The 13,878-nt window shown below is 43.3% G+C and overlaps 1 protein-coding gene across 1 annotated transcript; it reads left to right on the top strand.

Moving 5' to 3' along the window:
• The first annotated feature begins 290 nt into the window (after positions 1–290).
• On the top strand, positions 291–13,029 carry DUXA (double homeobox A). Its single transcript, XM_014866622.3, has 5 exons — positions 291–315; positions 8,064–8,218; positions 8,930–9,038; positions 9,459–9,604; positions 12,943–13,029. The coding sequence occupies exons 1-5, from the start codon at positions 291–293 to the stop codon at positions 13,027–13,029; spliced, it is 522 nt and encodes a 173-aa protein (XP_014722108.3).
• Positions 13,030–13,878: the final 849 nt, after the last annotated feature.

Raw genomic sequence — 13,878 nt, 5'->3', positions numbered from 1 at the left:
AACGCAATCATACTCAAAGACGCTCCTGTGATGGTTTAGGTGTAAAGGTTGGTATAAATTATTAAATCTCTATTAACGGTAGGAAAAAAAGTCCTATCTAGCCCTTCATGGATTAAGAGGGCCTGTGTTTCTAAGAATTGATGCAATTGATGTAATTAGTAAAGGTGAAACCTTAAAATCATCAGTAATGATTAAACAAATGGGAGGGACCATCCAGCTGATCATATAAAAGCAGGCTGCCACTGGTTGTCTCCTGATCGAATGCTCAGACCTCAGGACTCTGTTCCGACATGGCCCAGGCCGTCTCTCCAAACAGTAAGTCCCCCACACACCTGACTGCGGGTTTGGTTTCATTGCTTTGGGGAGGAAATTGGACTAGAAACCTAGTGTGCTCATCAATAGTTGTGGGAGTTCCAGTTTTCAAACTTTTCAATAACTACTAGGGTTCAGAAAAGCCAATTTCTCTCATGTGATATGAAAATATGCTGTTTTCTCTGCATTCGAGCCTTGGGAATTTCAGAAAGATGCAGGCATTCAAGAACTAAACAAGACAAATTCTTGCTTCAGGAAGGAGGATGGGAGGAAAGAGCAGATGAGAAGAAAGAGGGGGAGAGACGCACCAAAAGAAAGAAACGATGGGAGGCATCCAAGAGTTCAGAGACCACGTCTTTGGAATCAAAATAGCTCCTAGATTTCTCTCTCCAGACTGAACTTTTCTCCTGAGCTTCGGATCTGTCCATCTGACTGCCTACTTGTCTCTAACAGGCTCCTCAAACCCAGCGTGTCCTGGACTGAACTCCCCAATTCATACCCAAACTGCTTCCCCTCTCTTGGGAAATGCCGGTTGCTCATGTCAAAAATCTAGGAAACATCTTTGATGCCAGTTTTTCTCTCATAACCTGCATCTAATCAGGCTGCAAGTTCTGTTGGCTTTAGCTTCCCAATATTTTAGGAATCTGACCGTTTCTTGGTCTATCCCCACCATTGCCCCTCTGGACTATTGTGGCACGCTCCTGATGATCTCTCTGCCTCAGCCTGGTCCCGATTTAGTCTATTTCGGACACTGTGTGATCTCAGTAAACTGTCACATCATGTCTTTTATCTACTCAAAACCCCTCAGTGATTGCCCACAGTACTCACAGTAAAGGGCCCATGGCCCTGTCAGGCCCTCAGTAACCTCCCCCTGCCCCAAGGTCTAGGACCTCATCTGCTTCTGCTTTGTTCCTTCTTCTCCAGACTTTGTAGCCTTCTGGCTGCATCTTGAGCAGGCCTAGTAGGCTCCCATTTGCTATCCTTGGTTCCTGTAACCTTCCTCTCCCAAACGTCAGCATTGCTCCCTCTCTAATCTGCTTCCTGTCCTTGCTCAAGCCATTTTCTCAGTGAGGTCTTCCTGACGACTTCACTTTAAAATTGTGACTTCACCCTGTTCATTCTCTACTTTCCCTCCTTCTTTCTTTTTTGCTACAGAAATAGTCACCATCTGACGTACAATGTATTACACTTGTTTGCTTTTCATCTCCTGGCTTCCCATGAGTTCGAGGATATCTCATCGATTTTGTTTGCAGTGCCTAGAATAGGGTCTAGCTTTTTTTTTTGGAAGATTAGCCCTGAGCTAACTACTGCCAATCCTCCCCTTTTTGCTGAGGAAGGCTGGCCCTGAGCTAACATCCGTGCCCATCTTCTTCTACTTTATATGTGGGATGCCTACCACAGCATGGCTTTTGCCAAACAGTGCCATGTCCGCACCCAGGATCCAAACCGGTGAACCCCGGGCCACCGAGAAGCAGAATGTGCGCACTTAACGGCTGTGCCACCGGGCTGGCCCCCCCCTTTTTTTTTTTGAGGAAGACTGGCCCTGAACTAACATCTGCCACCAACTTTCCTCTTTTTGCTGAGGAAGACTGGCCCTGAGCTAACATCCAGGCCCATCTTCCTCTACTTTATATGTGGGTTTCCTGCCATAGCATGGCTTGATGAGAGGTGTGTAGGTCTGCACCTGGGTAGGTCTGCACCTGGGATCTGAACTGGTGAACCCTGGGCCGCCGGAGCAGAACATGTGAAATTAACTGCTGCGCCACCAGGCTGGCCCCAGGGGTTTGGCTTTTGAAAGATGCTCTAGAAATATTTTTTTGAACAATTAAAATTAGATGAAAATTTTCTAGTTTATCCTACCAGGACTTACCTGGTAGGCCTGTGGGTAGATTTTATAAAATGTCAATTTTTGGAAGATTTTCAGAATTCAGTAAACTATTATTTTAAATCATCTATACAAGAGGCTACAAAATCATGTATGGATAAAAGATCTATTAAAAATGCAAGACAAGGGGCCAGCCCCATGGCTGAGTGGTTGAGTTCGTGCACTTCGCTTTGGTGGCCCAGGCTTTCCCCGGTTCAAATCCTGGTCTCCTCAGGCCAAGATGAGGTGGCGTCCCACATGCCACAACTGGAAGGACCCACAACTAAAATATACAACTATGTACTGGGGGCCTTTGGGGAGAAGGAAAAATTAAAAAAAATTTAAATTAACTCCTTAAAAAATTTTTTTAAAAAGCAAAAAAAATGCAAGACAAACAAATGCATTTAATATAACACAGCATGAGAAAGTTCATTGAAATGGTTTCAGACTCCATGCGGCAACTAACATTTAATTTAAGAAAGTTTCAGAAACTTATTGTTAGTAGACTTTCAAAGGAGAATAGCCACCATTATCTGAAAGGCTGGAGAGACAGAACTCCTTCGACCTGCATATCTGCCTGCGACTGCTTGGCTTCATATTCTGCAACCCAAAGATCAAATGCAGGAGCGGAGAGAAAAGTCCAGCTCCCTCCTCTTAAGCCAGACAGCAAGGAGATTCCCAGAAATGTGAAACATGCCTCTTCTCTCAGTAATCGCTTTTGTTTCAGAAAGTAGTCATTTTTTATAAAATGTTATTATTGTTAGAATGTGATTGTTTATTAACATTTTAAAATGGATTAATAAATGTTCTCACTTTTAATATCTAATAAGGTGAAACAAGGGCCAGCTCTGTGGCATAGTGGTCAGTTTGGTGCCCTCCACTTTGGCGGCCCAGGTTCATAGGTTCAGATCTCAGGTATGGACCTATGCCACTCATCAGCCATGCTGTGGTGTAGCGGCAGCCCACATATAAAGTGGAGGAAGACTGGCACAGATGTTAGCTCAGGGCTAATCTTCCTCAGCAAAAAAAAAAAAAAAAAAAAGAGAGAGAGAGAAAGAAAGAAAAGAAAAAAATCACTCCTGTGCTCTACAATCATTGGATTTCTACCATTAAAAAAAAAAAGAAAAAGTAAAACAAAAGCTCTTTGGGTACTCATTAAATTTTAGGCGTGTAAGTGGGTTTTGAGGCCAAAATGATTGAGAATGAGTGATCTGGGGATATTTTCTGGAGAAAAAAGTATTGAAACAATTTTCAAGTTTTTTTTCTTGCTATGATCTGATCCTCAGTCACACAGAGTTGAGTTAATTATATTCCTCAAGTTTGACGTTTTAATATAGATCTGAACAAGGCCTCTCGCTTTTATACAGGTTTTATCTTTATCCACTCCATTTCCTTAACCACTCCTGTTCCTTCCCCACCTCGGCCACAAGCACCCATCTATTCCAGGGTATTACCTGTCCTTTAGATATATGTGTCTATTCAGATATGTGGGTCTCCTTCATAAATTCACAGAATTGTTTTGTATAAAGTGTTTAATTTAGATTAATTGATATTTATTGAATAACTTGCTTTCTTCTAATTTTTTATCGAGGTATAACTACATGCAGTAAAATGCACAAACCTTAAGTGTACAGTTTGATTAATTTTATGATTAATTACAGATGATTAATTTAATTTACAGAAATGATATTACACTATATATACATTTTTAATTTACAGAAATAATATTACACTATATATACCACGTTCTACTTCTTCCTTTCTTGACCTAATGCTGTCTTTTTGAGACCTTTCTATCTTGCTTCTATCATTTTTCCCTCATTATTTTAGTCTTACATATACAATTCCATCATGGGCATATGCCACATTTTACTTATCCATTCTCTAGCGATGGCCTTGAGGTTGCTCCCATTGTTACTACAAAAGCATTCCGAAAAGCATGTCATGGATTGCTGGGCGAGAAACGATTGCAGTGTTATAATTACTTACTATACATAATTTTTTTTTTTGAGGAAGATTATCCCTGAACTAACATCTGCTGCCAAACCTCCTCTTTTTTGCTGAGGAAGACTGCCCTGAGCTAACATCCATGCCCATCTTCCTCCACTTTTATATGTGGGATGCCTGCCACAGCATGGCTTGACAAGCGTTGCCATGTCCGCACAGGATCCGAACCAGTGAACCCTGGGCCACGGAAGCAGAATGTGCACACTTAACCACTGTGCCACCAGGCTGGCCCTACTATACATAATTTTAACAAGCGTAGCCTGATTGTCCTACAGATTATCCAGAATAAACTACATTCCAACCAGCTCTTCAGAAGTGTTTCCATCTCCCTACCTCACCCCCATCATTGCAAGCATCTGACTTTTATCTGATTTTCTAACGTTCCGACTGAAGGTTTCTATTATGATGTTTTTAGTTCCAGCAATTTTTCCCATTGTGCGTTTTGGTGTCTTATTTAAGGAACTCTTTTCTATCTCGATGTGACATAGGTTTTCTTGTGCATTATCTTTCATTTATTTTTATCTTTCGTACATTTTTGGTTTGTTTGGTATTTATTTTATATACTGTGTATTGTGTGAGCCAACTTCAGCTTTCTTCATATAGTCAGCCGTTTTCTTTGCCCAACACTACCATTTCTCACTGATTTTGGAGGCTATTGCTATCCCAGCCCTCACGTAAACAAGGCCTGTTTCTTTGCTTTCTATTGAGTTCCGTGTGTCTGTTTCTGTTTCTGCATCAGTACCACAGGAAAAAAGGGTTTTTTTTTTACTGCTCTATTGTTTTATCTGGATGAGTAAATCTATCATCCTGATCCTTCTTTAACAAAATATCTGATCCACTTTGTAAGCCTTACTCTCCCTGTCCCATTTTAGGTTGCCCTCAGAATCCTATTGGGTTCCTCTGCCAAAAACATACCCCAGTCTAATCATGAGAAAAACATCAGATCAACCCCAGTGAAGTTCTACAAATTTCCTGCCGAGTCCTCCTCAAAACCGTCAAGCTTGTCAAAGTCTGAGAGACTGTCAGAGCCAAAAGGAGCCCAAGGAGATGTGACCCCAAATGTAATATGGTGCCCTGGGTAGGAACCTAGAACAGAAAAAGCGTATCAGATAAAAACTTAAAAAACTGAATAAAGTATGGACTTTAGTTACTAACAATGTACGAATATTGATTCATTAGTTGTGACAAATGTACCATACTAAGATGTTAATAATAGCGGAAAATAGGGATGTGGAATATATGAGAAGTCCCCATACTATCTTTGTAACTTCTCTGTAAATCTAAAAACATTCTAACATAATGTTTACTTGAAAGATCTTTTTGGTATTTTTGTTTGGAAATTGCAGTTCCCTGGTGATGGACATTTAAAATGTTCACTGCTGCCAACCCTACGGCAGTGAAGATCTATTTGCATTATCCACACCCACATCGGGCAGTTCATCTAGGGTATGGATTGAGGAGGGGAATTACCAAGCTGTGCCAAGCTCTGTGCCCTGGAGCCAGAGATGAACTGTATTTTGCTGCTCTCATGTGACTTTGGCTTATTGAGCTAAAACATAGATCCTGGATTGAAGACAGAGATCTTTCTCAGTTTTTATCTCTTTGCTTCCTTCCTTATGTTTCATCTTTCTTTAGTTCTTTTGCGTCTCCTCCTCCTTCTCTGTGCCCAGGCTCAGCCTGCCAGTGTCTCAGGAAGCCCTAATTTCCTTATCCCCTCCCCCATGTCCTAGGGAGTTGGTGTGGGTTAGTTAAAAGTCCTTATATATCTACTTCAGGGCTTAAGATTCCCTTTAAACTTTTTTACTCTGTAGGAATTTTCCTTCTAAGAGTGGATCCAGTCAAGGACCTGTGAGCTGAGAATAATGTAGGTGAAGGTATGAGACGGGCGGGTTCCTGTGAGCCTTTTCAACCTAAGGCCAAACCCAGAGCAAATGCCTTTGCTATCAGGAAAAGTCCATCAAAAACAATTCCATCACAGACTATTTGGAACTTCTCTCCAAGCCGTCATTTCTGAGTTTCTGATTAAATTTTGATTGGTTTGGAGTAGGGGAAGTTATTTCACAATGTTTTGGGGTTTTTGTTTTTTTGTATCCTTTTCTGCCAGAAATTTACTCAATAATTCAAACTTTCAACATATGTTTGTGGAGTAGATTAGTGTCAGCCACAAGAGTACAGGGCCCTAGGCTTAGAGGGCCCTGGGCTCGGTTTAATGCTCTGCTCTTGCTGTCTCGAAATTTTTAACAATTTTTTGAATTTTTAACAATTTTTTTTGCTTGGCATTTTTATTGGAATTTTTGCACCGGTCCCCACAAATTATGTAGCTACTCCCAATCCTAATCACTAGGAATTCCAGAGTGAAGAAAACAGACGAGAGAGTCTTGTGGCGCTTCTTCCAGAGGGGAAAACAGAAATAAGTAAACGCATTGAAAATTATTTCCAATGGAGATAAGCTCTATGAAGGAAACAAGACAGGGGGCAGTGAGAGTGTGGCATGGAGTGTGGGCGACCTTAGACCGGCGGGGCAGCGTCTCCTCAGACCGGACTCTGAGAAGATGCTTGCGCTGAGGCCTGAGTGACGCACAGGAGCGAGCTAGTCCATCATCCTGGGAAGAGCACTGCAGGAAGAGAGAGGACCAGTGCCAAGCTAGGGAGCAGGAAGGAGTTGGGCAGGTTGGGAGACAGAAACAAGTCAGGTGTGGTGGCTGGAGCACACACTTTCAGGGTGTAAAGCCAAGTAGGTCATTATAGGTGATGAGGTCAAAGACAGGCAAGGACCTGACGGACGTGGTAAGAGTCAAGAGGACTTCCGGGTGATGTTCAAGTTCACCGTCCCCTGTCACTGAAGTACAATACACCAGCGGGTAGTGGACTGGCATGCAACTGCAGATTTAGGCTTTCAGGAGGGACGAACAGAAAAGCATCCTCGTGGACTGGAAATCCAAATGAATTCTTTATTTTGCTGAAGGAATGTAGTGGGTAGCCACAGTTGGAGTTTACTGGATTCTCCTTTTGCTTAAATGTGGAGTTTGGACTTTTTGGAGAGTGACCTCATAAATATTGCACAACTGTACCAGAGATAGAAAAGAAGGAAGATTCAACTTGTTCTTCCCCATGAGGTGCTGATCAAAGGAACTCAGTGCCTTGGAATCTCTCTTCCTATGAATACAGGTGTTGTGCTCCCAACTGAACCGCCAGCATCCCCAGTAACTTCTCACCTCAGGTCACTAAGTCTAATTCTGTTTGAAAATCGTATGTTCCAAAACGAATGCCCAGGCTTTCCAGATTTGGCTATTTCAAGGAGGTGTCCCATAGCTAAAATCATGTAAGGAAGTATTTATTCCCTATTTGAAGATTCTACTGAAAGCATAGAATTTCTTTTTCAATTGTTTTTGTTCTCCTCATAGTGTTTTAAAAAATATTTTGGAAACTGATTTCTGTTTATCTGCTGTTGAGGGCAATGGATTCCAAAATGAATTAATATCTTCCTAGGAATTTTCACCAGAAAAACTAAAAGAGGCTTAATGGCACCTGTATCACGTGCTCCTCATTTCTGTGGGCTCAAGTATCCATCACTGTAAGATGTATCACATGCATTTTCTTGACTCATATTGTTCTTGATCCATATGAACAGAACACATCATTTTTTCACTGTTTTTGAAAACAGAAGACCTGACTCCCCAGTCACAGCGTTCAGATCGGCTGGAGAAGATGAAGAATCACCCTCGTGTGTCTAAGGGCTTTATAATTGTGGGCGAGCTATTTCCTAGTGGGTTCTGGTGGATTCCAAACAAAAAAAGGAAATGAGAGACTAGCTTGAACCTGAAGTTTGAATGTATAAACTGACCTGTTAAATAATGCTTTTCTCCTAATCTTTCCACAGACACCACAGCCGCAAATCGTAGACGCAGCCGCACCAAATTCACAGAAGATCAATTGAAAATCCTCATCAATGCATTCAACCAAAAACCTTACCCGAGTTATGCTACCAAACAAAGACTTGCTTTAGAAATCAACACTGAAGAGTCTAGAATCCAGGTAATTTACAAAGTGTACATCTCCAAGCCTAGATGTAGAAAGGGAAACCATTAATTAAGTACATACTATGCGCCAGGGTGCTAAGGGCTTTGTGTGGAGCATCCTGATTGACGCTCAGAATGAACTCATAAGGATGTTGCTTTTATTTCACAAATGTGGATGCTGAGGATAAAAGAGCTGGAAAGAGTCGGGAGGAAGCATGTAGGTACACCTTCAGAGAAGAGGAACTGCTTGAGCTGGCTCTCAAATGCATAATTTGCAGCATCTATTTGTTAACTTAAAAAATTATTATAGGGCCAGGCCCCATGGCTGAGTGGTTAAAGTTCTACATGCTCTGCTTCAGTGGCCCAGGTTTGCGGATTTGGATCCTGGGCATGGACCTACTCCACTCACCAGTCAAGCTGTGGAGGTGTCCCTCATACAAAAGAATAGAGGGCTAATCTTCCTCAAGCAAAAAAAGAGGATTGGCAATGGATGTTAGTTCAGGGAAAATCTTACTTAGGAAAAAAAAATTATAGCAAATCATGTTGGGATTAGATTGTAGAGGTGCTAAATGCTAAGACTTGACCTAAGACTTAGCTGAATGTGACAGATAATGGTAATAAACTTGAGCTCAGGCCTAATAAGAATCACTCCCTTTGGAGAAAGGCAGTGATGAGGCTGAGATGACACGAACATGTTTAATTCCCTCATTTCCTTTTCATCACTTAGATTTGGTTTCAGAATCGAAGAGCTAGACACCGATTCCAGAAAAGATCAGAACCTGAGGAGCACTTAGAATCAAGCCAAGATGAAGATCACCCTGAAGAAAAGATTCAGAGTAAATGGTCTGCTCCAGTCCTGTCCCCCCGCAGAGCTTTTGAGTACCCGGGAGCCTCTACTGTGGAACCCACTACTACTCTGAGTGGGAAAAGAAAGTTCTCTCCCTCAGGGGCTCCTGTTCAGGGTCTTCTGGTGGCAAAGGGTTCAACATGGCCCCTGGAAATTTTCCCTGCATGGTCCATGGACCTTCTGAGACCTTCCACTGCATACCCTCTTTCCATAGGAATCCAGCGACCCAGCCATATACTGTTTCTCCTCTAGAACATTCCACCTGGAATGGACTGAGACAAGGCCCTTTCAAGCAGAAGTAACAGGTCCCAAACTCAGTGGAGACTGTCCGACATGTTTGGGTTCCTTGTTTGAATATGTAAACTGGTTTCCGAAATGTACTTGACCCTCCATCTTCCACCTGCCCTAGGTAGAGGAGACAGACGGTGCCGTACCAGCTACACTTCCTCCCAATTACACACCCTCATCGAAGCATTTATGAACAACCCATATCCTGGGATTGATTCCAGACAGCAACTTGCTATCGAAATTGGAGTTCCAGAGTCGAGAATCCAAGTAAGTGATCAGGAATTTGTTCCATCCTCCAGGGGTGGAGATTCTAAGTCCTCCTCGGGTTCTGATCTTTTCTGGAATTGGTGCCTAGCTCTTCGATCCTGAAAACAAATCTAAGTGCTGGATGGAAGGGAAGCCATGCCAGCCTTGAGCTGTTCATCAACTGGCCAGCACATTCCCCTTCCAGCGCCTTCTCTCTCTGTCTGGTAGGTTCTTCTGCCCCCAGGTACCACGTGGCCTGCTCTCTTACACCCCCTTCAGTTCTTTTCTGTCATAATCAATGTCATATTCCTTGTGTTCTGAACAGTGCCTGACACATGACACTTAATAAAAATCTGTTGAATGAATGAAAGAAGGAATATTACTTTACATGGAATATGGCCAGACGTTTGTCTAACGTCTTTATATCTATCATATCCTTTAGCTTTTCTGACTCTCCCATGAGATTGGAATTATTATGTCCACTTTAGAGATTTGACATTTTCATTTTTAAAGATTGGCCCTGAGCTAACATCTCTTGCCAATCTTATTCTTTTCTTCTTCTTCTTCTCCCCAAAGCCCCCCAGTACATAGTTGTATATTCTAGTTGTGACCCTTCTGGTTGTGCCATGTGGGACGCCGCCTCAACATGGCCTGATGAGCCATTCCATGTCGGCGCCCAGGATCCGAACCAGCGAAACCCTGGGCCGCCGAAGTGGAGTGCGTGAACTTAACCACTTGGCCAGGGGCTGGCCCCGAGATTTAACTTTTAACTCAGAGAAATATAGGACCTGATGAATCCTAAAATGGAGTGTAATTCTGTCCGAGTGCTGTGCTGTCAGTGTGTGTGGTGAACCAGTGCTCCCTCCGTCACCAGGACTCTAATGTGCAGCAGCAGGACTGACACACCTCACCCCTCCCCTCTCCTCTCTTCTTTCTCTGCCTCTTTCATTTTACGTTCAGACCGAGCACACCTACTATGTGCTAGGAACTGTACCACGGAGGGATGTATTCACAGAGAGGAACAGAAGTAGCTCAGAAAATAACGAGGGAGGTGGGCAAAGAAACCGACAATTTTTATGGTGTGACTGTCTGTCACACAGCAGTCACCTCCTGGACAAATAGGAGTGAATGGGTGGATGTGTCTGGTGTAAACGGGGAAGCAGATGTACCCAGTCAGAAATAGTTTCACAGAGGAAAACTTGAGCTGGGGCTTGCACAACCAATAGAAATTCCCTGGGGGAGACTGGAATAGAGGGGGTTAATGCAGGCAGCATTGTGGCAGACTGCAGTCCTAAGAGCAGGCCCGAGGCTTGCAGGAAATTGTGCATTTGTCTATAGGCTTGAGAACTAGGGTGACACAGGGGTGCTCATGGAGGCCTCCAGTCTGGAGCAGTTGTTGTGGCCCATTGATTGAAGATCTTATTATCAGGTTGTGTCTACACCACCGTCCATTAGCCTGTGAGCTGTGAGATGGGGCTCCTGTCTGATTAATCCCTGTGTGCCAAACAGTGAGCAGAGATCTCGAAGTGGATTAGACACATGGAAAATGCTCGCTAGAGGAGTTTATGCTTTGTCCTTTGGGTGGTGGACACATGCTGAAAGAGATTAAGCAGAGGAGAGATCGCGCTGTTGTTACGCTTTAAAATAGCTGCTCTTCCTCCCCAGTGAAGAATGGATTCTATTCAGGAGACAGGAAATAATTTAGACATAGGTGAAAAGTCGTAAGGAGGAAGATGAGGCTTGGAAAAGAGTTCTGTTTAAGAAACAAGTGAACATAGATTGATAGCACATATAGGGATGGCGCGTGGAGGGGAGGGATGGTGGAGAGAGAGAGACGGGACTACCAGGAAGATATGCTAGTTTTAGCTTGGATGGATGGCCAACATTGGTGTCATCCAGGAGGAGGACTGTTCGAGGAGAATAAAAGGAGTTCCGTGGGGTCAGAGGCATCCACCTGAGCCATCCAGAATAGACGTTTACGAGGCAGCTTTGATGAGACTCCAAAGCTCTGGGGAGAGGGTGGGGAAGGAGAGAATGTACCACAGACTGGCAGACCGGGGCCGGCCCCGTGGCCCAGTGAGGAAGCTCGCGCACCCCACTGCGGCGGCCCAGGCTTTCACCAGTTTGAATCCTGGGCACGGATGTGGCACTGCTCATCAGACCACGCTGAGGGGGCATCCCATATGCCACAATTGGAAGGACCCACAACTAAAAATATGCAACTATGTGCTGAGGGGCTTTGGGAAGAAAAAGGAAAAAAAATAAAATCTTTAAGAAAAATAAAATAAATGGCAGACTGACTCTTGAGTAAGTTGTTTGGTTTGATTCTGAAAGAAGAAGTGTGAGTTGGAAGAAAAAAAAACAGAAGTCAGTGGTCAAATATGAAGGTAGTCACGTCCTAGTATAGCTGACCCCATATCCTTGGGGCTAGTTTTCTTCTCAGAATTCAAAGCTGAATATATCTTTTCCTTGTAAAATCAAGATATTGGTAGGTGCATAAATAATAAGAAATCTCTGCAGGACTTCCCCAGCAGGGGACTAATTCTCAGATATCATAAGCAGGTCAGATGGAAAAAGGGATTTCTGGTTCGGGTATAGAAACTATATCCAGGGCTACACACGTGCAGCTCTTCCAAAACAATCAATCGTTCGTCTGGAGAGTGGCGTTTGCCTGCAGAAAGGAAGTGAAAGTTTCAGTGATATTATGTGACTTCCAAAGTCTGGTTTTTGGACTCCAGACCTGTGCCTATTTTACTTGCACCTCTGGGAAAAGCAAAAGTAGTAGTACCTGTGGAGATGAGGGGTGTGTGTGAGTGTGATATATAAATAAGTGACTAAAGTTATATTATTGTAAATCATATTATATATGAGTATATATCATATATTTCTAATACACATAAATGTGTATAATTTATGGGCACAAGCAAGGGGTAGCAATTAATTATGTCTTGTGGGATGAAAAATGTCTCCTTAGACAGATAATACTCTGTCATAGGAGAAAAATAGGGGTTTTTGAGATGAAGAAAAGAAGGTAGAAAGAGAATTGCAGGCAGAGAGAAGAGCTGTGGTACCAGGGGTGACGCTTTAGGGAAAGACCAGTCCTTGTAAGAGCGGATTCTGGGGACTTTCGGGATGTGAAACCAGTCAATAGGTCACAAAGGTACCAGGTGTGAGGTTCAGAATTTTGAGCTTTATCTTCAGACCTACAGACTGGCCTAGATATCATGTGAAATGTCAGTGATTTTGGAATCAGGCCTAAAATGAACCACTTCTCCCTCCCCTTTGCCTTATGAAAAAAGCAAGGGTGAGGCTTGTGTGACATCAGTTGTTTTAACCAAATCTGTGTTTTACCCACTCAGATTTGGTTTCAAAATCGAAGATCTAGATTCCACGTCCAGAGAAAAAGAGAACCTGATGAGGCCTTAGAACAGGGACAAGATCTCTGAGGTGAGAGTTCAAGGTCATCAACCTGTTGTTCCCAATTTGGCTCATAGGCGGAGCCTCCTGAGAGCCCAGTGCACCCACATGGTGGAGTCAACTCCAGCTTCCTCTTGGGAGGGGACAGATATTCCCACTCAAGTGCCTCATTGCGCTCCGCAGGAATTCCGCTGTCCACTTTTCCAGCCAGAGCCTAGAAACCCCGTTAGAATGTGAATTTTGCTGACCAATGTCTTCCCAGTGCCTGGTAAAGAATCAATAGTTTTGTGCAGGGCATGACTGAGTTAACGGAGGGATGCATCCTCAGGTGTGTTCTGCCAGGGCCCGGCTAATGCATGGCTTTCCCAGGAGGTAGTAAGTTCCATACTGGACTGGAAAGGTGGGATAGACTTGACTCCCATGTTTTTGTATATAAACTGGCTTCTTCAATTTTTCTTTCCCCTTATCTGTCCTCCTTAGGTATAGAAACTACACAAAATGGCACCGATCTCACTAGCGACAGTCTTATTCCTCTGGAGCCAGAACAAGGTGGATAGAGAGACAAATTCAGTGTGTTTGATGTCATCAGCCTGGGCTCCAGATCTCTCACTCTTCCTGGGAACATACTCTTTTGTTGTTTTTCTTTTAAAGATTGGCACCTGAGCTGACATCTGTTGCCAATCTTCTTTTTTTTCTTCTTCTTCTCCCCAAAGCCCCCTTTTGTAGTTGTAGTTGTATATTCCAGTTGTAGGTCCTTCTGGTTGTGCTACGTGGGATGCCACCTCAGCATGGCTTGATGAGCAGTACCATGTCTGTGCTCAGGATCCCAACCAGTGAAACCCTGGGCTGCCAAAATGGAGCACGCGAACTTAACCACT

This window comes from Equus asinus, chromosome 26 (genome assembly GCF_041296235.1).
Source record: "Equus asinus isolate D_3611 breed Donkey chromosome 26, EquAss-T2T_v2, whole genome shotgun sequence".
NCBI classification, from domain to species: Eukaryota; Metazoa; Chordata; class Mammalia; order Perissodactyla; family Equidae; genus Equus; species Equus asinus.
This window is presented reverse-complemented; position numbering and strand designations above follow the sequence as displayed.